The sequence below is a fragment of the Nerophis ophidion genome, linkage group LG02, assembly GCF_033978795.1.
Source record: "Nerophis ophidion isolate RoL-2023_Sa linkage group LG02, RoL_Noph_v1.0, whole genome shotgun sequence".
NCBI classification, from domain to species: Eukaryota; Metazoa; Chordata; class Actinopteri; order Syngnathiformes; family Syngnathidae; genus Nerophis; species Nerophis ophidion.
Genome location: NC_084612.1, coordinates 52,655,886 through 52,682,710, shown reverse-complemented (window position 1 = coordinate 52,682,710; position 26,825 = coordinate 52,655,886). Strand labels below are relative to the sequence as shown.

Genomic DNA, 26,825 nt, shown 5'->3' with positions numbered 1-26,825 from the left:
TCTCCCATCGAAAATGTGTGGCGCATTATGAAACGTACAATACGACAGCGGAGACCCCGGACTGTTGATCAACTTAAGCTGTACATCAAGCAAGAATGGTAAAGAATTCCACTTTCAAAGCTTCAACAATTAGTTTCCTCAGTTCCCAAACGTTTATTGAGTGTTGTTAAAAGAAAAGGTGATGTAACACAGTGTTGAACATGCCCTTTCCTAACTACTCTGGCACGTGTTGCAGCCATTAAATTCTAAGTTAATTATTATTTGCAAAAAAAAAGAAAGTTTATGAGTTTGAACATCAAATATATTGTCTTTGTAGTGCATTCAACTGAATATGAGTTGAAAAGGATTTGCAAATCATTGTATTCCGTTTATATTTACATCTAACACAATTTCCCAACTCATATGGAAACGGGGTTTGTAGACTAATAATAATTTTTTTACAGTTTCCATCCACCCATCCATCCATCCATTTTCTTCCGCTTATCCGAGGTTGGGTCGCAGGGACAGCAGCCTAAGCAGGGAAGCCCAGACTTCCCTCTCCTCAGCCACTTCGTCCAGCTCCTCCCGGGGGATCCCGAGGCGTTCCCAGGCCAGCCGGGAGAGATAGTCTTTCCAATGTGTCCTGGGTCTTCCCCGTGGCTGTGGTCGGACGTGCCTGAAACACCTCCCTAGGGAGGCATTCGTGTGGCATCCTGACCAGATGCCCGAATCACCTCATCTGGCTCCTCTTGATGCGGTGGAGCAGCGCATTTACTTTGAGCTCCTCCCGGATGACAGAGCTTCTCACCCTATCTCTAAGGGAGAGCTCCGCCACCCGGCGGAGGAAACTCATTTCGACTGGTTGTACCGGTGATCTTGTCCTTTTGCTCACGATCCAAAGCTCATGACCATAGAGGTGAGGATGGGAAATTGAGAGCCTTGCCTTCTGGCTCAGCTCCTTCTTCACCGCAACGGATCGATAGATCGTCCGCATTACTGAAAACGCCGCACCGATCCGCCTGTCGTTGTCATGATCCACTCTTCCCTCCCTCGTGAACAAGACTCAGAGTTATATAAACTCCTCCAGTTGGGGCAAGATCTCCTCCCCAACTCGGAGATGGCACTCCACCCTTTTCCGGGCGAGAACCATGGACTCGGACTTGGAGGTGCTGATTCTCATCCCAGTCGCTTCACACTCGGCTGCGAACCGATCCAGTGAGAGCTGAAGATCTTGGCCAAATGAAGCCATCAGGACCACATCATCTGCAAATAGCAGAGACTTGATCCACCAGCCACCAAGCCAGATACCCTCAACGCCCTGACTGCGCCTAGAAATTCTGTCCATAAAAGTTAAAAACAGAATCGGTGACAAAGGGCAGCCTTGGCGGAGTCCCGCCCTCACTGGAAACGGGTCGGACTTACTGCCGGCAATGCGGACCAAGCTCTGACACTGATTATACAGGGAGCGGACCGCCACAATAAGACAGTCCGTTACCCCATACTCTTTAAACACTCCCCACAGGACTTCCCGGGGTACACGGTCGAATGCCTTCTCCAAGTCTACAAGGCACATGTAGACTGGTTGGGCAAACTCCCAAGCACCCTTAAGGACCCTGCCGACAGTATAGAGCGGGTCCACAGTCCCATGACCAGGACGAAAACCGCACTGTACCTCCTGAATCCGAGGTTCGACTATTCGGCATAGCCTCCTCTCCAGTACACCTCAATAGACCTTACCGGGAAGGCTGATGACTGTGATTCCACGATAGTTGGAACACACCCTCCGGTTCCCCTTCTTAAAGAGAGGACCCACCACCCTGGTTTGCCAATCCAGAGGTACCGCTACGATGTCCATGCGATGTTGGAAAGTCTTGTTAACTAATACAGCCCCACAGCATCCAGAGCCTTAAGGAACTCTGGGCGGATCTCATTCACCCCCTGGGCCTTGCCACCGAGGAACTTTTTAACTACCTCGGCAACTTCAGCCCCAGAAATAGGAGAGCCCACCACAGATTCCCCAAGCACTGTTTCCACATAGGAAGACGTGCTGGTAGGATTAAGGAGGTCTTCGAAGTATTCCCTCCACCGATCCATGACCTCCGCAGTCGAGGTTAGCAGAACACCATACCCACCATACACGGTGTTGACACTGCACTGCTTTCTTTTCCTGAGGCGGCGGATGGTGGTCCATAATCGGAAGTCGTTTTCCATGGCTCCGAACTCCTCCCACGCCCGAGTTTTTGCCACCGCTACCGCTGAAGCCGCACACCGCCCGGCCCTTCGGTACCTGCCTGCTGCCCCCGGAGTCCCATGAGCCAAAAGTGCCCAATAGCACTCTTTCTTCAGCTTGACGGACACCAGCGGGTACTAGGATTACCGCCACGACAGGCACCAACCAGGCACAGCTCCAATCGGCCGCCTCGACAATAGAGGTGCGGAACATTGTCCACTCTGACTCAGTGTCCAGCGCCTCCCTCGTGACATGTTCAAAGTTCTTCGGGAGGTAGTAATTGAAACTCTCTCTGACAGGAGACACTGGCAGGTGTTCCCAGCAAACCCTCAGAATGCGTTTGGGCCTGCCGGGTCAATCTGGCATCCTCCCTCACCATCGCAGCCAACTCACCACCAGGTGGTGATCGGTAGAAAGCTCCGCCCCTCTCTTCACCCGAGTGTCCAAAACATGAGGCCGCAAATCCGATGACACAACTACAAAAAAAAGATATAAAAATAACTTAAAACTTGTTGAAAAATAAACAAGTGATTCAATTTTAAATAAAGATGTCTACACATAGAAGTAATTATCAACTTAAAGTGCCCTCTTTGGGGATTGTAATAAAGATCCATCTGGATTCATTAACTTAATTTTAAACATTTCTTCACAAAAAAATAATTATTTAACATCAATATTTATGGAACATGTCCACAAAAAAATCTAGCTGTCAACACTGAATATTGCATTGTTGCATTTCTTTTCACAGTTTATGAACTTACATTCATATTTTGTTGAAGTATTATTCAATAAATATATTTATAAAGGATTTTTGAATTGTTGCTATTTTTAGAATATTTTTGAAAAATCTCACGTACCCCTTGGCATGCCTTAAAGTACCCCCAAGGGTACATGTACCCCCATTTGAGAACCACTGGTCTAGTATGTTCAACATTTTATTCAAGAGCTAAATTGCAGTAAGAAACATATGTTAAATGTACCCTAAGATTTTTTGTTCAAATAAAGCCGATAATGAAGTTTTTTGTGGTCCCCTTTATTTAGAAAAGTATCGAAAAGTGTGGAAATACATTTTGGTACCGGTACCAAAATATCGGTATGCGTACCACCCTATACAGTACCCAGTGAACTCAGGTAGTTCCCCAACTGTCGTCAGATAATGGTTGTTTGGCAGTCTGATAGTGAGAGGTGAGACAACATACCAACATGCTTGTCGGACATCCACTGCCCTTTCACATAGGCGCTGACCCGCCTCTGGAAGGTTCTAAATCAGGGGTGTCTAAACCTTGCGATTGCATGCAAAGTAACGCTATATATATATATAGAGTTACTTTGCATGCAATCGCAAGGTTTATATATATATATATATATATATATATATATATATATATATATGTGTATATATATATATATGTATATATGTGTATATATATATATGTATATATGTGTATATATATATATATATATATATACTGTATATATATATATATATATATATATGTATATATGTATATATATGTAGGTGTGGGAAAAATCACAAGACTACTTCATCTCTACAGAACTGTTTCATGAGGGGTTCCCTCAATCATCAGGAGATTTTTATTTTTATTTTTTTTTAGTAGTCTTGTGATTTTTCCCACACCTACATATTGCGCTCTACCACGGTATCGAGCACTATTCTCTGGATAATCCAATCAAGACATATATGTATATATATGTATATATATATGAGCCGCAAGCCATAGATTGGGCACCCCTGCTGAAATACTTCCTCTCAAGTCAGAACATTTGCCCGGTTGACTCTGTCCATCCCCTTTTTGTTATTAGTGATGTTTATACCCTGCCTTTTTTTAATAACTCGATATTTTTAGGCCATATCGTGATACACGATATACATCTCGATATTTTGCCTTAGCCTTGAATGAACACTTGACGCATATAATCACAGCAGTTTGAGGATTATGTGTCCACATCAAAACATTCTTGTTCATACTGCATTAATATATTCTCATTTTAAACTTTCATGCAGAGAAGGAAATCACAACTAAGTCAATTGACAAATACTGTATTTATTAAACATTTATTAAGCAGTGGCACAAACATCCATGTCATTTCAAAACCGAAAGTGCAAGATTGTCAGAGACATTTTAAAACAAGCTATTAGTGCACTTTTGTGCATGATATCACTAAGATGACTTATTAAAACAACACTAAATTAAAGTGCACTTCAATGGGCGTGTGGCACCAAATGGACATGTTGACATGCAGAGTTTCAAACACTCTTCATTCTCTAGCAGGTGACTTTTCAAATGATGCCACACATTAGCAGTAATGCTACTTTTTGTAGCAACTCTTTTGCTCCACACTTGACAAATTACGGTTGTCTGTTCGGCATATTCCCACTTGAAGCCAAACCACCGCCAGATGATGGACACCCTGCTGTTTTTCTTTGGAATTAATTCTTCCTTCATTTGTTACCAGATTGGCCCTTCTTTCTCTCGTATTACCGCTAGCATCACAGCTAACGTTACACATGCTGCTACCTCTCTGCTTCGCGAGGGCGTATATGTATGTGACGTATGACGTTACAGTATGTGACGTATGTAAGACGGTGCGCTTGCTGTCTGTGAGCAGGAGAGACAAGAGAGTGGGTAGAGCCTGTAGTGTAATGCCAGCAGCTAAAAGAACGTATTGTTGTGCTTGTAGCGAGAAAGCAAGACAACTTTAATTATCGTTGACAGACAAAAATGCGTGCGTCCTTTATTCACACAGAACAAAACGAGAATGACTCTTACACACTCAAAAATGGCGGTAACAACAAATCCCCACCTTTGGGAGAATCTCCTTACGGCCACGTAAAGGGGCCGCGCCAAATTACCCGCTCTTAACTGCATACATGTATGCGCAACAGAACAACATTATCATGTGCTTAATCGAACAGTACAGTGAATAATAATAACAAAGTCAAGTAACAGGTGTGGTGAATTATGTCCATAAATCAACCGCTACACACGTCCCCCCAGAATTCGCCATCACAAAGAAAAATAAACGGTCAACGGACAGGGGCACGAACGGGCCGATCAGACCGGGTGCACCGGACTGGTACTAACGCCGGGGAGTCAGCAGGGGGAACCGGTAGGGGATCTGCACAGTCTAAGGTACCGTGGGACTGCTTAGAAGGATGCAAAAACTTATCATGGGGCCTAGGTAAAGCGGACGGGCGCGGTGGGCGTCGAAGCGGACAAAAACAAATGCTGGTATCCTTAAAGAAGTGGGAACATGAGACGGCGTAAGGCCGTGTTGAGAAGTAGGGATGGGGGCAAAACCCTTGGCGGCATCAAGGAGAGCAGCTCGCTGCTCACCAGCGGACCAAGGTGCCGTCATGCCAGTGGAGCCCGCGTGTGGCAGTGCACTTTTGAGCGCTGGCATGCCACACAGGTGGAAACCCAGTCCCTAACGTCTTTTTTTAGTCCACGCCAGACAAACTTTTCAGCTACTAGCCGCTGGGAAGGTTTCCCCCCAGGGTGAGAAAGGCCGTGGATGGAGTCGAACACGCGCCGCCTCTAACTGGCGGGCACAAGGGGGCGTGGCCGACTGGTAGCGACGTCACAAAGGAGCGTAACCCCTGTGTCCTTAAATGGGACCTCAGACAATCGTAACCCTGTGGCTGCAGCCTTTAGTGCTTTGATGTCAGGGTCGTCGGCCTGGTCAACTGCCATTTGAGCAAAATCGAACCCCACATGGACAGCGCCAGCGACGGCTGGGGAAAGGCAGTCAGCAACGACATTGCTCTTACCGGCAAGGTGTCGGATGTCCGTCGTGAACTCTGAGACGTAGGAGAGGGGCCTCTGTTGCCGAGCCGACCACGGTTCAGCCGTCTTGTCCATAGCGAAAGTGAGGGGTTTGTGGTCCACAAAAGCTGTTAAAGGCCGGCCTTCAAGCAACGAACGGAAATGGCGTATGGCCAGATAGAGGCCGAGGAGCTCACGGTCAAATGTGCTATATTTTAGCTTGCAGGGGCTCAACTGCCTACTAAAGAAAGCCAAAGGTTGCCAAGTGCCACCCACCCACTGCTCATGCACTGCACCTACAGCATAGTCTGATGCGTCCGTGGTGATTGCAACAGGAGCATCGGGTAATGGGTGTGCCAGCAGTGTAGCGTTAGCGAGAGCAGACTTGACCCCCATAAAAGCACTGTGCCGCATGTCAGACCAGTCCACCACGTGCTTGGGAGCAGCTCCTTTAAGAACATCATACAGCGGCCGCATGAGGTAAGCTACCCGGGGAATGAAACGATGGTAAAAATTTACCATGCCAAGGAACTCCTGAAGAGCTTTTACCGTGAGTGGGCGGGGGAAGTTTGCGATGGCAGCAAGCTTCGCTGGGAGGAGAACTGCCCCGCACTCCGTGACACGATGTCCGAGAAAATCGATTACAGACACCCCCGAATTGGCACAATGATCCCGTGTTGGCTAAGGCGCTGAAAAAGAGTATATATGTATATATATATATATATATATATATATATATATATATAAATATATATAAATATATATATATATATATATATATATATGTGTGTGTATATATATATATATGTATATATATATATATATATATATATATATATATATATATACACCCCGCGACCCCAAAAGGGTCTTTCTGTGTGGAGATTGCATGTTCTCCCCGTGACTGCGTGGGTTCTCTCCGGGTACACTGGCTTCCACACACCTCCAAAAACATACACCTGGGGTTAGGTTGATTGGCAACACTAAAATTGGCCCTAGTGTGTGAATATGAGGGTGAATGTTGTCTGTCTATCTGTGTTGGCCCTGTCGATGTGGTGGCAACTTGTCCAGGGTGTAAGCCACCTTCCGCCCGAATGCAGCTGAGATAGGCTCCAGCGACCCCAAAAGGGACAAACGGTAGAAAATGGATGGATGGATATACGTACCTTGGTTTAGAGGTCACGGTTCGGTTCATTTTTGGTACAGTAAGAAAACAACAAAATGTACATTTTTTGTTGATTTATTTTCAAAATTTGTAAACAATGGCTATATCCTTTTAACATTTGGAATACTATAATAATTCTGCCCACGTTAATCAACATTAAACTGCCTCAAGTTGTTGCTCAGATTAAATAAAATGACAAAACTTTTCTTTCTTCTACATTAAACAGTTTCAAGTCAACTCATCATGCTTAATTTATTACAGCATTTGGGAAGCGTGTAGTTGATTTTTATTATGTAAATGTTATATTTTTATCAACATGTGATAGCAGGGACCCTGCCATTCAAAACTATGCTGCTACATTACTAATGATTAATCTAACTTTAGCTGAAAAAATAGTAAAATAGCAATAGGAGAGACTATTCATCCCTGAACAAATATGTCCTCTGCATTTTACCCATCCCCTTGTTCACCCCCTGGGATTTGAGGGGAGCAGTGAGCAGCAGCAGTGGTATCATTTTTGGTGATTTAACCCCCAATTGCAACCCTTGATGCTAAGTGTCAAGCAAGGAGGTAATGGCTCCCTTTTTTAGTCTTTGGTATGACTCGGCCGGGGTTTGAACTCGCAACCGAACCCATCTCAGGGCGGTCACTCCAACCACTAGGCCACTAGCTTGCAAACATTGAACACTGTTGGTGGTGTACATGACTGCGCTGTTCCTCAAGGAACCCCTTCAGGTCCTGTTCTTTTTGGCAATTACAGTTTTTTGTGTTGTGATTTATGGAACTAAAGTGTTGTTGTAACTTCTTTATTTCAGATTAAGTCAGTAGTTGTTTGTTCAACTTCTTTAGTTATACTAGTAGTGTTCGCCAAGGTTCCATTTAAGTTTCTCTCTTTTTCATCATTTGGGCTTTTCGACTGCTGTAACACAAGTTCAGTTCAAAACATTTTTTTTCCGCAGATTCTTAAAAACAACAGAGTGATCTCATTGAGATGATCTTCGACCAGCTTGTTTGCATAAGGTCTTTAAAGACAGCAGAGCTCCTGTAGCTAGGACCAAATAAATAGACCTAAGTCAAATGTCTTCTATAGACGACGCGGATTCTCGGGAATATACAAAATAAGACTACTGGTTAAGGGAGAAGTCCGGCCCCTGGGTCCTTCACTTTCTGGAAATGTGGCCGCCAAAACGGTGTCGTTTTTACAGTTTGTCGGGTTGGCCTGAGCTAGAAAGAAAGGGAAGCGTCCTAACTGGCTAACGATGAGAGAAGAGGCTCCACTGTCAAGCCTATCAGGTATCGGTTACCACGGCGACAGGCACAAGCAGGTAGTGGACGGGGAATACACTTGGCAGGCTCCACCTTCTGAGAGTTTTATGTCCACAGAAAAGAGAAGAGGTGTGGCTTCTTGTCAGTCCAAATGTTTTGGGGAATGTTCACAGCTTCCTGTTTTTCCGGTTCCGTCTTCCCACATGCCGGACGGAACAAGCAAGCAGCCAAAGAGAGAGAACTCTCAAGGACTTGGAGGAGGTGTTATTTTTCTTCCTTTATTAGTCTTGTGACGTGTGGCATGTCACATCTATGATGGTGGGTCATTTGAAAGCAGGCCCGCTGACCATCATTCTCAGCTAAGCCGATGGGCATCAGGGAGAAACCGCAATCCCCGAGCCAACAGCATGGAGGCATTCAGACAGACTTTTGGGCATTTCCCATTTCAGATGTCAACATACAAGAGAGCCACGTTGGATGAGGAGGACCTGGTGGAGTCCAGCGGGGACGACGTTTACCAATCAACACCCATGCAGGTAAGAAGACCTTTTTCATATTGGATGTTTGAGAGGTGTCATTAAGCATGCTTGTTTGGCTAATATTGGACAGTTTTGTGGTGAATGAGACTTCAAGGGCATACCATACCATACCATACCAAATGTTTTTGAGGTCATAAACAGCTGCAGGGTGATGTCATAGACTGAATCTAATGGTCCCACATTTCACTCTGCTCCTCTCTGCAAGCATCAGTTGTTCATAAGGTTGATTATAAGAGTGAGACCACCTCTGATGTAAGTATCAAATCATTATTGTTATTGCCAACGTCTTTCGTAGGCCAGCTGGTAAACACATGTTTCAAGTTAACTTGTGGTTGAAAGTTGATTGATTTACCTGAAAATATAATGATACAACTGCAGCTGGACAAGTACTATAATGATATAACAGCAGCTGGTCAAGTACTATAATGTAATGGGTTGTACTTGTATAGCGCTTTTCTACCTTCAAGGTACTCAAAGCGCTTTGACACTACTTCCACATTTACCCATTCACACACACATTCACACACTGATGGAGGGAGCTGCCATGCAATGATATAACTGCAGCTGGACAAGTACTATAATGATATAACTGCAACTGGACAAGTACTATATTGATATAACTGCAGCTGGGCAAGTACTATAAAGATATAACCACAACTGGACAAGTACTATAATGTAATGAGGGAGGAAGCAAAAAAGGTTTGGTGAAATGAGTGGAAAAGAGTTCCCTTCTGGTGTAAAACCCTAAAATGTTCATGACTGTGCATGACATAGTCAGTTATTTCACTCACCTTCTCTTCAACAACATCCTTCATTCAACAGGCCAATAGCATATTATTCTCATGATATTGCCAATCTCATAGAGGGCTGGCACATGTCAAGCAAGAAACAACTTCATCTTGGTGCAGACTTGTCTTGAAGAAACGTCTCAGTGTGTGGAGACTACAATCCAGTCATTCTTCATGAACCAGGAAGGAACCTGGTATCTAAAGAACAAACAAACTAATAATTGTTCCCCCATTGTTGTTCAATGAATTTACTTTGTCATGATGGAAAGACAGTAGTCCCCCACCACAGTGACAGAGTCCTCCCAAAAGAAGGCACTAACAATTGATTGATTGATTGAAACGTGTAGTAGTAGATTGCACAGTACAGTACATATTCTGTACAATTGACCACTAAATGGTAAAACCCCAATAAGTTTTTCAACTTGTGTGTGTCCACGTTAATCAAATTATGTTTCTTTCACTTGAATTGGTTTACTCCTGCTGTCTTTTGAGTCAGGATGGAAGCGTAGCCACACCCTGATAGAGTCCAGTTCTTCTACTCCCAATATCTCACATACTTCAAACAGTAGCCTGAAACTCAACATGTGTTAAACAACATATATTGTGTCATGGTGGAACTACTCCTACCACCCCACAATCAGAAATAGTATCATTCAACCACTGTTTTGTACAAGTTAGGTGGAATTACCCTATTTTACGTACTATAGAGTGCACTAGTATATAAGCCACACCCACTAAATTTTAGAAGATAAATATTTTCCATATATTATCCTCACAGGACTATAAGCCACAGATATATATGTTGTGAAATGTTATATACACAGAAATATTCTGTAAATGTTATTTACATACCTTAATTGTTTTCAAACGGCTGATCCAACAAAACAGAAGTCATCGTCATAGTGCGGGAGCTACTTCTCCAGTCAGCTAAACAGACTCAAGTTCAAGTTAAAGTACCGATGATCCACAATGATGTTTTGGTGAATTAGTGTAACTTAAACAATGCCCTTGTAAGTTACTATTAAGTAAGAATAAAAAATAAGTAAGAAGTAAGAAAGTCAAATAGGTAAGAGTTGTTTTAGTTATATTGTAAGATTCACAATTTACCTACTCAGTGGCCTAGTGGTTAGAGTGTCTGCCCTGAGATTGGTAGGTCGTGAGTTCAAATCCCGACCGAGTCATACCAAAGTTAAAAAACGGGACCCATTACCTCCCTGCTTGGCACTCAGCATTAAAGGTTGGAATTGGGGGCTAAATCACCATAAATGATTCCCGGGCGCGGCGCTGCTGCAGCCCACTGCTCCCCGGACTTCCAGGGGGTGATCAAGGGTGATGGGTCAAATGCAGAGAATAATTTCGCCACATCTAGTATGTGTGTGACAATCACTAGTACTTTAACTTTTTAACTTAACAAGCATGCTTGGAGTGATGAACTCAATGAGTTGAAACACTATGGATATTTAGAAGAGGAAACTGCATTTGTACTTCCAGTTCAAAGCTTTAAAAAGGGGGAAACACTTGTAGGCATTCAACCAGTACAGGGGTGTCAAAGTCAAGGTCCGAGGACCAGATCCGGACCGTTAATTAATACTTTATTAGTATTAGAACCGACCCGGAGGACACAGCCGCCTGCTACTGTTTTGCACACACCATCAGTGGTGGCGCTAGGAATTTTCCAAATGGGGTCCCAGGGACCCCATCAAGTGATAAAAATGGGGTCCTACAGTACATTTTTGGAGTCCCACTTTTTTGTAAGCGTTTTGAAAACAAATGATAAATGTATGCATTATCCTGTTATATCTCACATTCTATATTATGTTTTGGAAAAAGGTTTTCATAAACATTACTAATTCACAAAAAAAAAATAATACAAAAAAAACAACTTTGTATGCATATGTAAATGTATTCAGTTAAAAACATTAATTCACTTTCTTTTTTCCTTCATAGATCTAAACTTTACCACTGCCGCTAGTTTCTTCTATATTTCCATTGTACTATTTTCAGAATGTGTTTGTTCTAAATTTGGCGAAAGTAAGACAAAAAAAAACAAACATTCTGAAGTTGTCTTTATTTTTTAGTCTTAATGCCATGATTTTAATAGTCCGGTCCGTGTCTGCACAGATTTTCCTCCATGCGGCCCCTGAGCTAAAATGACTTTGACACCCTTGATCCAGTAGCACCTGCAGTGAGCAAATTACCGTATTTTCCGCACTATAAGGCGCACCTAAAAACCTAAAATTTTCTCAAAAGCTTACAGCGCGCCTTATAATCCGGGGCGCCTTATATATGGACCAATATTGAGCCACTACAGGTCTCACAACTACGGTAGGAGAAGAAGCGCGCGGTGCATGCTGGGATATATGACTGCACTAGGCCGTGCTGTTTCATTTCTATTTGTGTGTTTAAATGTAAAGACCCCAAAATGGCTCCTATTGAGAGACATGATTTCAGGAAAGCAGGAATTGTCACTGACCTGCTAGACAACAGCAGCAACACTGACTCCATTAACGACGTCTCGAAATAGTGCAAAGCAATAACAATATATCAATAACTCAACGTTGCTCAAATGTTAATGTCACACAACCCAACACACAAAATAAACATGTTAAGCTCACTTTATTAAATTATTCCTCATCCACGAATCCTTCTTCAGTGTCCGAATTAAACATGCCACAAGAGGTCTCGCAACTACGGTAATCAGCCCTCTACCTTATTTTCCCCCGTAGAAGAAGTGCGCTTCTTCTTCTGCGGTAAGCAGCCGCCTACCTTATTTTCCCTCGTAAGAAGAAGTGCGCGGTGCATGCTGGGATATATGACTGCGGGAAAGGTGCTGAGTTTTAACTCAAGGCGATCAGTCACACAGTGGAATAGAGCAGCAGCGAAATAATTAAACATTAACAGCAGCGACAGTGACTCGTTTAATGACGACTTCGACGAGAGAGAGCCGGTCATTTTGGATGCCGTATTCGCCCAACTGTTTGATTCGAACACTGAAGAAGAAGAATTTGAGGGATTCGTGGATGAGGAATAACTTAATAAAGTGAGCTTTACATGTTTATTTTGTGTGTTGCGTTGTGTGACATTATCGCTTGAGCAACGTTGAGTTATTAATATATTATTGCTGTGCACTATTTCGAGTGTTACTATATTGTGATTGCACTAACGTTTGATTTACCGTAATGGTATCAGACAGTTTTTTACGTGTTTATTGAATCGGGGTAAATAATAAAACAGCTGTTTATTCATTTTGGGAGTAAACGAAGTTGTCAGAACGCTGGTTTGTAATCTATAATAAAGTTTGATTTACCTATCTGACTGTTTTGTTGACGTTCCCTTTAGTGCAGCTCCATCTATTGGATGCATAACGTAACCCCAGCCTCTACTGTAGCATCTATTCTACGTGCCTTATAATGCGGTGCGCCTTATATACGAACAAAATATTAAAATAGGCCATTCATTGAATGTGTGCCTTATAATCCGGTGCGCCTTATAGTGCGGAAAATACGGTAGTCGAAAAGATGGCGCCATAACACAAACAATAACACACTATTAAAGTGTTTTTGCATGTGTTTAATGAAAACATTTTGTTTCATGGCCGTCAGCAAACAAAAATCCATTAATTAGCCGCATCATTTTATAAGCCGCAGGGTTCAAAGTGTAGGAAAAAAGTTGCATTTTATAGTCCAGAATATGGTACCATTTTCTATGTTATTAGTATGGCTGCATTTACAAATTTGATTGGCTGTTTAAGGAATGGTTCAATGGAACAGTCTGCAGCACCTTTCTTCTATGTCTACTCACAGGAAGCAATGTTTTTGCACAGGTGACATAAATGTCTTTTCACAAACTTTGCACTCACATGTCTGCTGCTGCAAACCACTGACGGCCATCTAACTTTGAACTCTCCTCGTCACCATGATGTTCCTATGTGTGACACGAGGGGGGGGAAGGAGCAAAGGATATGCCCTTAGCAAGAGGGAAAAATACTAGAATTTGAAATCGTTAAAGGCTTCACTGTGGCAGAGGGGTTAGTGCGTCTGTCTCACAATACGAAGGTCCTGCAGTCCTGGGTTCAAATCCAGGCTCGCGATCTTTCTGTGTGGAGTTTGCATGTTCACCCTGTGAATGCGTGGGTTCCCTCCGGGTACTCCGGCTTCCTCCCACCTCCAAAGACATGCACCTGAGGATAGGTTGATTGGCAACACTAAATTGGCCGTAGTGTGTGAATATGAGTGTGAATGTTGTCTGTCTATCTGTGATGGCCCTGCGATGAGTTGGCGACTTGTCCAGGGTGTACCCCGCCTTCCGCCCGACTGCAGCTGAAATAGGCGCCAGTGCCCCCCGCGACCCCAAAAGGGAATAAGCGGTAGAAAATGGATGGAAATTCTTTAAATCACCTGCAACAATAACTTTAATGAATGGATAAAATAAAATATCATCCAGGCCGATATACTTCCCATTTTCCAGTATAACGCCCCACAGCCTCACCTTGTATAGTACCATCCTTCTTTTAATATCATTATTGTCTTAGCTACCTTGTACTGAGCAGCCTCACGCTGCTGTGATTGTTTTAGGGAAGTAATGGAGAACTGATGGAATACCAGTTAAAGTCCAGGCCAGCAATTTGGGCCACTTTAACTTAAAATCTTCTTATTTGATTTTGTAGCGAGTGGAATAGTTTTCGGCACATAAGTCTGAATCATGCAATGTTGGTCTCCACAGCGAGTGTATCAAAGTGACCCAGATTTGGCTCATTTGAACCACATGCTTACAATTCTTACTGGTTCCCAGTTGATCCTCATGTTTTTACAAAACAATACCGAATTTTTGAGTAGCCATTTTTATGCTACGTATTGGTATGTAATCGTCTTTGTCGGTACGTTAGTTACAGTAATTTTCAGACTATGGAGCACACTTCTGTATATGCCGCACCCACAACATTTTTGTAAAGACATTTATGATTCCATATATTAGCTGCACCGGACTATAATCTATACATGTTGTGAAATGAGTTATTTACACAGAAAGATGTTTATTTACATACCTTAATTGTTTCCAAACGGCGCCTGTAACACGGCAGTAAAACGGCTGATCAAACAAAACAGAAGCCATGGTCATGGACCCACTAGCTGCGCAAACTAGTTCTCCAATCAGCTAAACAGACTCATTAACTCCACGATGACGTTTTGGTGAATTTACTCTGGAATTTGAGAAACGGAAACTATACAAAAATAAAGCTATTGTATGGTAATAATATTCACACAGACACTCGTGAATGTGTTAGCTAATGCTAAGAAAGCCTGTTTGATTACATTACGTACAGATATGCATGAAAACACTAGAGATAACACTACTACTTCCTACAGACGTCACACATTGAATGGTTTAATATGTATATAAACAGTCTTAGATATATTGTTAAACTTACAAACGTTTCTTGGAGTGATGAATGAAGAATTCATACGAGTAAAAACGCTATGAACGACTAGAGGACGGAGCGGCTCTTGTACTTTCGGTTGAAAGCGCTAAAAAGAAGGGTACTGTAGCACTACAGCTTCTCTAATTACCTTTTGCATTATCCTGGTAGTGTGCTATTGTCAGGCACAATGTGTGTTTGTAATGACAAGAAAATAAGTTGTTTTGCACTTAACAAGAAGGTGTGTATGTGTGTACAGGTGAATCTTCTGCAGGGGCGTGGCCTCCCTTGTTGGCCTGAGAGAACGCCGCGGGAGAGGAGGCTCCTGGTTTTAGTGTGTGTCCTTTCTCTGGGCCTGTTCGTATCACTCATCACGACAGCTGTCTTCTACCGGCAAAGTGAGTTCTGGACTGGTTGTAGTACTGGACTCTCCATGTTAAACTTAAGGAGGCAAAGGTGTAATTTTGATGACTTTCGTTATTAATTTCCCTTTAACTTTCTAACGCATCTTTACTTTATGAATCTGCTTGAACTTATTTTTGTCGTTGTTGCTGTTTTGGTATCTTTGCTGTCATGGCAACCTTCTAAGGCAAAGTTGTCAAACTCAAGGCTCTGGGGCCAAATCTGACCTGCCACTTCATTTTACTTGGCCCTAATATGCGTTAATAAAGTACTGTATATTTCTTACTAAATGTATTCATTCTTTATATTTTGCCAGAAAAAAATACATACACTGCAATTATATATATTTTAAAGTTTAATATCAAATTATGCAATACGTATGCGATCATCCATACAAACATGATTTGTTACAAAAAAATAAATACTTAAATATCTGCCTGACTTATGATTTTAAAGCAAGTTATCCATCCATTTGTACAGTGTAAAAATAATAGAATTTATGGTAAAACACAAACAAACGGACAGCCAAGTTGCAAGAATTTTACCATAAAAAAACTGAGGTATCGTTTTTCCTTTTACAGTAATACACCGTAAAAGTAGATTTTACATTTAAAAAAACCTGGCAGCTCAGTCACAAGAACTCTAACATAAAAAAGACATTATACAGTTTTTTCCCATTTGCAATATTAGACTGTACATACCAACATAGATTTTACACTAACATTCTGGCAACTGAGCTGTCAGGTATTAATTGTAAAATGTACACTTTTATTTTCACAGTGTACAAAGAAAATATATTTAATAATAAAATGCCTTTACAATTATGTAATATAAGGCAATACCCCTACACATTTATGTCAGAAATTATTTACTATTAACAGGGGCCCCCTGAGTGCAGCCATAACTGCAATGTGGGCCTCAATGAAAATAAGTTTGACACCCCTGGTGACCAAATCAAAACTGGCACCGTCATAACAGGTATTTAGATGGAATTACAGAGGAATCTCGGTTGACAAACTTAATTGGTTCTTGAATAGGGTTCGTCAATAGAAAAGTTTGTAAATTTAAGAAAATTTCCCCATTAGAAACTACATAAATATGAATATTTAGTTTTGCGTCTTCCTATGCAGCTGCTCTGCACAGGCACACACCCTTTCACTAGCTGTGTCGTGCATCACACTTTGAAATCACAAAACTACTTAACTTTAACATCCAGGTCGCTACAATGATTAGGAATGAAACATAAAATCCACTTCACCTTGTTAGTTATTCTTTTGATTGATTGATTGAAACGTTTATTAGTAGATTGCACAGTACAGTATATGTTCCGTACAATTGACCACTAAATGGTAACACCCCAATAAGTTTTTCAACTTGTTTAAGTCAGGGACCACGTGAATCTATTCTCGTTCTTCCGCCAAAGAGAGGGTGAGGCGGGGTACAATGTTGACAACACTGTGGATACTTCCTGACCACACATCACATTGCTTTCTTTAAAATTAAATTGAGCTAACAAAACCTGTAAAATGGCTAAAAAAAACCCTGCATAAAAAGCAGTAAAAAATAAATGGGTGTGCTGCCAGGCACACAATGGGTGGATGAAACGCTCGTACATTGAGACAAGAATTGTACAACAAAGCATATTTTTAACTGGTATGGGGTTTAGAAATCCAAAAGTTTGTACAATGGGAGTGGAGGTCCCACTGTATTGAATTACAACTTTGGAACATCTTAAATATTTATTTTCAAGTTTTTAAAAGCTGTATTAACTTTTTGACAACAATAAAAATTGCAGTCCGAATAAAGTGTACAGGACAATGTAGACCGTACGCCTTCACACATACCCCTAAAGATTATTTACTGACAAACTAAGGAAAATGTCCCAGAAAAATGGTGTATTTGTTTGTGTTCTCCCTGGGCCAAGATGACCATGCAGTATGTGCCATGTGAGCTCTAGATCTGTGGTGTCAAAGTCATTTTAGTTCAGAGGCCTCATGGAGGAAGATCATGGCATGATAACTTAGAAGTACAGATAACTTCAGATTGTTTTCCTTGTTTAAAAAATAGACCATTCTGAAAATGTTTTTGTTTACACTTGCATGTTCCAGTTAATAGTATTTTCTCTTAATTTGTCGTCATATACCTGTGTACTTTCTAATGTTCATCAGTCAAATAGGTGCAATAGATTCTGGTGGAGTTTTAAAATGCTCCAATTGGTGTTGATTTCAAGTCTATCAAAAGATGAAATGAATAATGATATTCAAATCAAATGACAGGCTGTTATTTATGTAATGTACTCATGTTCCCCAACTGATGTTGTTTATTCTGTACATATGTAGCATCATCAACTACACAACTTGTGAATGTGGACTTATTTCATGAATCACACATGAAGTTGGAAGGGGATGCATATTATTTCAGCATATTTATGTGCGCCCACAAAATGTGTCCCCTGTCATACGTACAACATGAATGTAGAAATGATGAAAAACATTTATTTGTGCGTAAATGTCACAGGTGACATTAGCAACAACACCTTTGACAAAGTACATTTTGTATTCTATCACTAACAAGCTGTGTAAGTACCTCCTGTCCAAACACAGAAGATGCCTTTAACTTATTACATAGCTCTGCCCCCTCTAAAGTTATGCAGGGGATACAAAGAATTGCCATTGCGACCTCCAGTGGACACATTTAGAACTGCTCTTTCATTTTAAAATTTCAGCTCCTTTTTAAACCTTCCAAACTCCTCTCACGGGCCGGATAAGACCTGTTTGTGTTTACACCCCTGCTGTAAATGGTCATTTTGTGGGAAACTACTTTTCAAAGTGTGACGACAAACCACAGCCGCACCTTCAGCTCTGTCTCCAGAGAACAATCTCAATTCCTCCCGCCAGCCCAGATAAAGGCGGTGGATGAGCCATCTCACGTGTGGCTTTCCTGTGAGTTGCTAGGGGAAGCGTGGTGACACTTCCTGCAATTCAGCCTGCGTGTCACATCACACCTTGGAAGAATCTAAGGAAGAGGGGTGAATCCTCCCCGGGGTTCTTTGTCTCCATCCCTGTCCCACAACCTCAACAACCACCTTCAGTTGTCCCTCCACTGATAAACCATTCCTGTCTCACAACCTCAACAACCCCTTCAGTTGTCCCTCCACTGATACACCATGCCTGTCTCACAACCTTAACAACCCCCTTCAGTTGTCCCTCCACTGATACACCATTCCTGTCTCACAACCTCAACAACCCCCTTCAGTTGTCTCTCCATTGATACACTATCCCTGTCTCACAACCTCAACAACCACCCTCAGTTGTTTCTCCACTGATACACCATCCCTGTGTCACAACCTCATCAACCACCTTCAGTTGTCCCTCCACTAATACACCATTCTTGTCTCACAACCTCAACAACTACCCTTCAGTTGTCTCTCCACTAATACACCATTCCTGTCTCACAACCTCAACAGCCACCGTCAGTGGTCTCTCCACTGGTACACTATCCCTGTCTCACAACCTCAACAACCACCTTCAGTTGTCCCTCCACTGATACACCATTCCTGTCTCACAACTTCAACAACCACCTTCAGTTGTCTGTCCACTATTAGACCATTCCTGTCTCACAACCTCAACAACCACTTTCAGTTGTCTCTCCACTGGTACACCATCCCTGTCTCACAACCTCAACAACCACCTTCAGTTGTCCCTCCACTGATACAACATTCCTGTCTCACAACCTCAACAACCCCTTCAGTTGTCTCTCCACTGATACACCATTCCTGTCTCACAACCTTAACAACCCCTTCAAATATATATAATAACAAAGAATACTGAGAATATAAACTAAACAAGAAAATGGAGTGTGACTAATCCAAAAGGGGTGTATGTGTGTGTGACTATGTGTGTAATAATTGTTGTGTATTACCGTGATGTGTTGGGCGTGAGGAGGGACAAAGCAGAAGAAGGTCCGTGAGACAAGCAGTAGGTCTGTGGGGCCAAGAGAGGTATCAAGAGGTCTGTGTGTGCAAAGCGGGGGTCGAGGATCGAGGGAGGAAGTCCAAAGTCCACGGAGAGTCGAGGCTTGATGATGGAGGACACGGGAAGCACTGCGAGAAACACAAGAGGGCATGAGACACGGGATCAAGGAAGTCACAGGGAGAGATCAAGAATGCGGAGGGAAGCCAGACACGGGATGCTTACAACGTGACAGGATTAAGTTCCGGCCAAGTTCCTAGGGTCCACTGGTCTTTATACTGCTCGTCCTCATCAGGACCAGATGTGCTGATTGATTGCTGATTGTCCACAGCCTTGCCGGCATGTGGGCGTGATGCGAGCAGGGGCGTGTCTAGGCATGCTGCCAACGGAGGTCCCGGCAGACCCAGCTGACGGAGAAAAGCGGGTTCGAGCCTGCGCCGTGACATTAGTACAACTTTGATAAGCTATGATAAGGCCTGTGAAGCAGGGGAGTCTAGTAGCAGCGGGGGCCGTCTACGGAGCAGACGCCAGCGGTGTGATCGGAAACGCGGATGCCGAGCGGGGCTAAAAACAAAGCAGAAGGCTAATCCCCACAGAACACCACTTTCCTCCATCCCGAAGACGGATTTAGATGGAAAATGCGAGACTACTGGTCTGGGTAAGGAGTCAGTTAAATTAGAACAAGTTTTTTCTGCTTTGAGTGTTTCAGAGTTGGACATGTGTTTTACTGAGGTGGCTAACTATGATGCGTGCAGTTTATCAAAGCAACAATCAAACAATCGGAAAATTCCTGTCGTATCAATTCCTAGATATGGTCGTAACTATACTAAATGCACTGGGCATAATAAACACAACATTATTAATATTGCTACTACGGATAATTTGATCAAAAACTCCCTAAAACAGCCCACTACCTATAACATAGGTTTTTTAAACATAAGATCATTGTCTCCTAAAACGTTGTTAGTTAATGATATTATCAGAGACAACAATCTTAACGTCATCGGTCTCAGCGAAACCTGGCTTAAACCAAACGACTTTTTTGCGCTAAATGAGGCATGTCCTCCTAACTTTACACATGCGCATATTGCCCGTCCGCTCAAAAGGGGTGGGGGGGTTGCACTAATATACAACGAAAACTTTAACCTTAGTCCTAACATAAATAATAAATATAAATCGTTTGAGGTCTGTCACACCGCTGCCTCTACACCTGGCTGTTATCTACCGCCCCCCAGGGCCCTATTCGGACTTTATTAATGAATTCTCAGAGTTTGTTGCTGATCTAGTGACACACGCCGATAATATAATCATAATGGGGGACTTTAATATCCATATGAATACCCCATCGGACCCACCGTGCGTAGCGCTCCAGACTGTAATTGATAGCTGTGGTCTCACACAAATAATAAATGAACCCACGCATCGCAACGGTAATACGATAGACCTAGTGCTTGTCAGGGGCATCACCGTTTCCAAAGTTACGATACTCCCGTATACTAAAGTATTGTCTGATCATTACCTTATAAAATTCGAGGTTCAGACGCATGTTCGTCAAACTAATAATAATAATAACTGCTATAGCAGTCGCAACATTAATACAGCCACAACGACAACTCTTGCTGACCTACTGCCCTCGGTAATGGCACCATTCCCAAAGTATGTGGGCTCTATTGATAACCTCACTAACAACTTTAACGACGCCCTGCGCGAAACCATTGATAACATAGCACCGCTAAAGTTAAAAAAGGCTCCAAAAAAGCGCACCCCGTGGTTTACAGAAGAAACTAGAGCTCAGAAATTATTTTGTAGAAAGCTGGAACGCAAATGGCGCACGACTAAACTTGAGGTGCACCATCAAGCATGGAGTGATGGTTTAATAACTTATAAACGCATGCTTACCTTAGCTAAAGCTAAATATTACTCAAATCTCATCCACCGTAATAAAAACGATCCTAAATTTTTGTTTAGTACGGTAGCATCGCTAACCCAACAAGGGACTCCTTCCAGTAGCTCAACCCACTCAGCTGATGACTTTATGCAATTCTTTAGTAAGAAAATTGAAGTCATTAGAAAGGAGATTAAAGACAATGCGTCCCAGCTACAACGGGGTTCTATTAACACTGACACGATTGTATATACGGCGGATACTGCCCTCCAAAATACTTTCTCTCGTTTTGAGGAAATAACATTAGAGGAATTGTTACAACGTGTAAATGGAATAAAACAGACAACATGTTTACTTGACCCTCTTCCTGGGAAACTGATCAAGGAGCTCTTTGTATTATTAGGTCCATCAGTGCTAAATATTATAAACTTATCACTCTCCTCGGGCACTGTTCCCCTAGCATTCAAAAAAGCGGTTATTCATCCTCTTCTTAAAAGACCTAACCTCGATCCTGACCTCATGGTAAATTACCGACCGGTGTCTCACCTTCCCTTTATTTCAAAAATCCTTGAAAAAATTATTGCGGAGCAGTTAAATGAACACTTAGCGTCTAACAATCTATGTGAAACCTTTCAATCCGGTTTCAGGGCAAATCACTCCACGGAGATAGCCCTCGCAAAAATGACTAATGATCTATTGCTAACGATGGATTCTGATGCGTCATCTATGTTGCTGCTCCTCGATCTTAGCGCTGCTTTCGATACCGTCGATCATAATATTTTATTAGAACGTATCAAAACACGAATTGGTATGTCAGACTTAGCCCTGTCTTGGTTTAACTCTTATCTTACTGATAGGATGCAGTGTGTCTCCCATAACAATGTGACCTCGGACTACGTTAAGGTAACGTGTGGAGTTCCCCAGGGTTCGGTCCTTGGCCCTGCACTCTTCAGCATCTACATGCTGCCGCTAGGTGACATCATACGCAAATACGGTATTAGCTTTCACTGTTATGCTGATGACACCCAACTCTACATGCCCCTAAAGCTGACCAACACGCCGGATTGTAGTCAGCTGGAGGCGTGTCTTAATGAAATTAAACAATGGATGTCCGCTAACTTTTTGCAACTCAACGCCAAAAAAACGGAAATGCTGATTATCGGTCCTGCTAGACACCGAACTCTATTTAATAATACAACTCTAACATTTGACAACCAAACAATTAAACAAGGCGACACGGTAAAGAATCTGGGTGTTATCTTCGACCCAACTCTCTCCTTTGAGGCACACATTAAAAGCGTTACTAAAACGGCCTTCTTTCATCTCCGTAATATCGCTAAAATTCGCTCCATTCTGTCCACTAAAGACGCTGAGATCATTATCCATGCGTTTGTTACGTCTCGCCTCGACTACTGTAACGTATTATTTTCGGGTCTCCCCATGTCTAGCATTAAAAGATTACAGTTGGTACAAAATGCGGCTGCTAGACTTTTGACAAGAACAAGAAAGTTTGATCACATTACGCCTGTACTGGCTCACCTGCACTGGCTTCCTGTGCACTTAAGATGTGACTTTAAGGTTTTACTACTTACGTATAAAATACTACACGGTCTAGCTCCATCTTATCTTGCCGATTGTATTGTACCATATGTCCCGGCAAGAAATCTGCGTTCAAAGGACTCCGGCTTATTAGTGATTCACAAAGCCCAAAAAAAGTCTGCGGGCTATAGAGCATTTTCCGTTCGGGCTCCAGTACTCTGGAATGCCCTCCCGGTAACAGTTCGCGATGCCACCTCAGTAGAAGCATTTAAGTCTCACCTTAAAACTCATTTGTATACTCTAGCCTTTAAATAGACTCCCTTTTTAGACCAGTTGATCTGCCGTTTCTTTTCTTTTTCTTCCATGTCCCACTCTCCCGTGTGGAGGGGGTCCGGTCCGATCCGGTGGCCATGTACTGCTCGCCTGTGTATCGGCTGGGGACATCTCTGCGCTGCTGGTCCGCCTACGCTTGGGATGGTTTCCTGCTGGCTCCGCTGTGAACGGGACTCTCGCTGCTGTGTCTTGGATCCTCTTTGGACTGGACTCTCGCGACTGTGTTGTATCCATTGTGGATTGAACTTTCACAGTATCATGTTAGATCCGCTCGACATCCATTGCTTTCCTCCTCTCTAAGGTTCTCATAGTCATCATTGTCACCGACGTCCCACTGGGTCATTATTGTCACCAATGTCCCACTGGGTGTGAGTTTTCCTACCGAGGATGTCGTGGTGGTTTGTGCAGCCCTTTGAGATACTAGTGATTTAGGGCTATATAAGTAAACATTGATTGATTGATTGATATGAAGCCACACCGCTTGATGTGCTTTAACATGTGAGTATATTATGGTGTGTGTATAAGATAAGACATATTATATGGCGTTTTGTTTCACAATATTATGCATAAGCAACTTTTCTTACCTTCTGGTACCTGCTGATCTATATTTGGGATCTGCATAAATCCTGAAAAATTGCGCAGTTCCGCCTTTCTAGTCTTATTTCGACGCCATAGTCGATAAGCTACTTCTTTTTCTCTACTTGTTATGGGACATTCATCCTCTGCTGTTGCCATTTCTAATATAAAGTAGTACAAAGTTCTTACTTATATCCGTCAGTAAACTCACCATAAAAGTGCCAAAACATACCGGTGTAGTGGGTTTACATTATTCACCCAAAGAACTTTAGTTATTTGAGTTCCGGTCAGACGTTTTTTCACGGGACACAATTCCGGTGTTGTTGTTTAAGTAAAGTGTGAATGTCTTTAAAACAGTTACTGCATTTCCTTGAATTGCCGCCGGGGCGCTAATTAATTTAAAACCTCTTCCTAATCCTGCGCTTGCCAAAGGCATGCGGTAAAAGTAAGCATGCGTTAATTATTTTAAAACCTCTTCTCATGCAGTAAAAATTTGAGTGTGATTTTTTTTTTTTTCCAAGATGGCGGTGCTGTAGTGGCTGCTGTTGGCAGGAGCTCTGTGCTCTTGTGTCGTCCTTTTGTGTTTCCCTCTTGTTTTCAAGTGTTATTATATTATTTGCCTTTTGATTCGGGACCCTTTGGGACTGTGTGACAAGGGGTGGCACTTTCGTGACCTCTGTGGTGCTTTTTTTGTGGACTTCTGGATCTGCCTCCCGGGAGCCTTTTTGGCCATGGAGACCAGCTGCTGGGTCTCTGCCACACCGGCGTCGGTTTGGAGGGACTGGAGGAGATGCGGATGAGGGGACAGGGCTGCGGAGCTAGCACTGAGCGCTGGGACGGAGAGGCTTCGCGGTGTCTTGGCTGGGTGAGCAGGTGTCGGACACCTCAGTCACCTTGGACGTATCCTCGCTCATCCATGCGGACTGGACACTGGCCGAGAGTGGAGTCGGCTGTCTTGGTTGCTTTGTTGGGTCTGCTTCTGTCTCTGGCCATGCTCCCTCCACCCCAGCGGACGATGGCGTGGAACACCGCGGATGCCACCACAGTGGATATGTTTCTTTTACTTTTTATTCAAAGCTGTATTTAGAAGTGTCTGGTTGTATCTGCTGCGTTAATGTCATTAATGTCCTCTGTGTTCTTTGATGTTTGATGTTTCCCTCTTACACGTGTAAGAGGGATGTGTACTGGCTATGAGTTGTTTTTTTTCCCTTGGCCTCAGTCTGCACCCCCTCTCCAGGGGCCCAGGCTAAGACCAATTGTTTTATTTTATTTTAATCTTCTTTTTTCTCCCATCCCCCCACCCCCCTTTTTTACCTGTATCTCACCTTTTTTGTAAGGGGCGCTGGAAGCCGGCAGACCCCGTCAGCGATCCTGTTCTGTCTCCCTGTAATGTTTGTCTGATCTTGAATGGGATTGTGCTGAAAATTTAAATTTTCCTGAAGGAACTCTCCTGACAGAATAAATAAAGTACCATCTAATCTAATCTAATCTAAGGATACCATCATGAAAAGCACATTTAATAAAAAAAAAAACGTATTATGGTTATTATTTTCAGCACTGAAGGCTTGGAATAACCTACAATCGAATATTCAACTTAAAACCCTTGTTACATTAAATTAGTTTAAAGCTTCTGTGAAAGGATTGCATTCTACTTTGTCTGTATGCACATGTGTCTAATGAGCAAGTTTTAATGTTGTAAATGTGATGTTTTATGTGTCATTTACTGTTTTTAATGTAACTTTGCTGCTGGCCACTTGGCCAGGTCTCCCTTGAAAAAGAGGTCTTTGATCTCAATGGGATTTTACCTGGTTAAATAAAGGCTAAATAAAAAATAATGAAAAATAGTCTTACCTTATAAATGAAATCCATGCCAGCTCATTCTGATCAAAAGCATCAATACCTTGTTTATAGAAGTATTCCTTATCTTTCTTCAGTTTTAAAAGTCTCTCTGTCTCGATGGAGATCTTCCTTTATTACCTCCTGCCATGATTGAAAGTCCAGTTTAGAAAACTGCTATTAGACCGCTGCTATCAGTTAGCTCGGGTGCGGGTGACGACAGAATTCTCCTCGGCCAACTCCCCCTCCCGTTCTGCTCCGTGGGAGATCTCTTTATCCCACCGCTGCCAACATGAATGTTATTGCATAAATAATACCCTGGGTATTTAGGACTGGAACATGCTTTATTTCAGCCCGGTTGTTTACATAGCCAGCAAAGGTCCATCGTGCACCCGCTGCATCATATCCATCCCAGCACAATCTTATCACTCATTTCACTTCTTCTGCAGCCGAATAGTCACAAGAAGGATCACTAGCGCTCTCTACCACCAGGAGGCGGGAGTCATTTAATCACTAATATTTAACAGACGCAGCTACGGTATTGTGACGGTCTCAAGCCGTCGTCTTGCGGGTTCCCAGGACCACCAAGGAAGGACATGGCTTGAGCAGTTTGACTTTGTTTATTTTTCAATAAAACCTCAGTCCAGGTCGCTCTTCCGCTCCTCCTCTCCGCTCGCTCGCCGCCATCTTAGGCAGGGCACACTGCCTGTCTGTCAGACCGTCGGCTCCACAGGTATATTAATAAAACATAGCTTCTTACTGTTCTTTTTAGCATACCGGTATTCAATAGCTTGGACCTTAAATCCTACTGAATAGTTCTTACTCTTCTTCCCTTTATGCGATTTCAAATTGTTGAAATCAGCCTCCTCCATTTTGAAAATGATGACAGGGGAAGTGTTACTCGTGACGTCACAAATTTGACCCGGCGGTAATACTAAGCATGCGCTAATTATTTTGCGGTGCGAGTTTAACCCGGCAGTAATTCAAGGCAGGCACATACTATATGTCCGGTAGCAATTCAAGGAAATACGTTAGCTCCACCTTTTGACACTTCTTCCACTCCCGTCCTTGCATGCTACACCGCCACAACAAAGATAACGGTGAGAAGACAC

The 26,825-nt window shown here is 42.7% G+C and overlaps 1 protein-coding gene and 1 long non-coding RNA gene across 3 annotated transcripts in view; both read left to right on the top strand.

Annotated features, from left to right (window-relative positions):
* Positions 1-3,226, top strand: part of LOC133542321 (uncharacterized) — a 32,110-nt gene extending 28,884 nt beyond the window's left edge. The window contains exons 2-3 of one of the 2 annotated variants that reach the window (XR_009804123.1): positions 2,152-2,411; positions 2,509-3,226. This is a non-coding gene — a long non-coding RNA (uncharacterized LOC133542321). Of the gene's footprint in view, positions 1-2,151 lie in introns of both variants that reach the window. The other variant, XR_009804121.1, reaches the window with a different exon arrangement.
* Positions 3,227-8,602: 5,376 nt separating this feature from the next.
* Positions 8,603-26,825, top strand: part of ece1 (endothelin converting enzyme 1) — an 83,188-nt gene continuing 64,965 nt past the window's right edge. The window contains exons 1-2 of the mRNA XM_061886329.1: positions 8,603-8,964; positions 15,431-15,569. Of these exons, the coding sequence (XP_061742313.1) occupies positions 8,836-8,964; positions 15,431-15,569 (268 nt within the window). The 5' untranslated portion in view covers positions 8,603-8,835. The remainder of the gene's footprint in view (positions 8,965-15,430; positions 15,570-26,825) is intronic.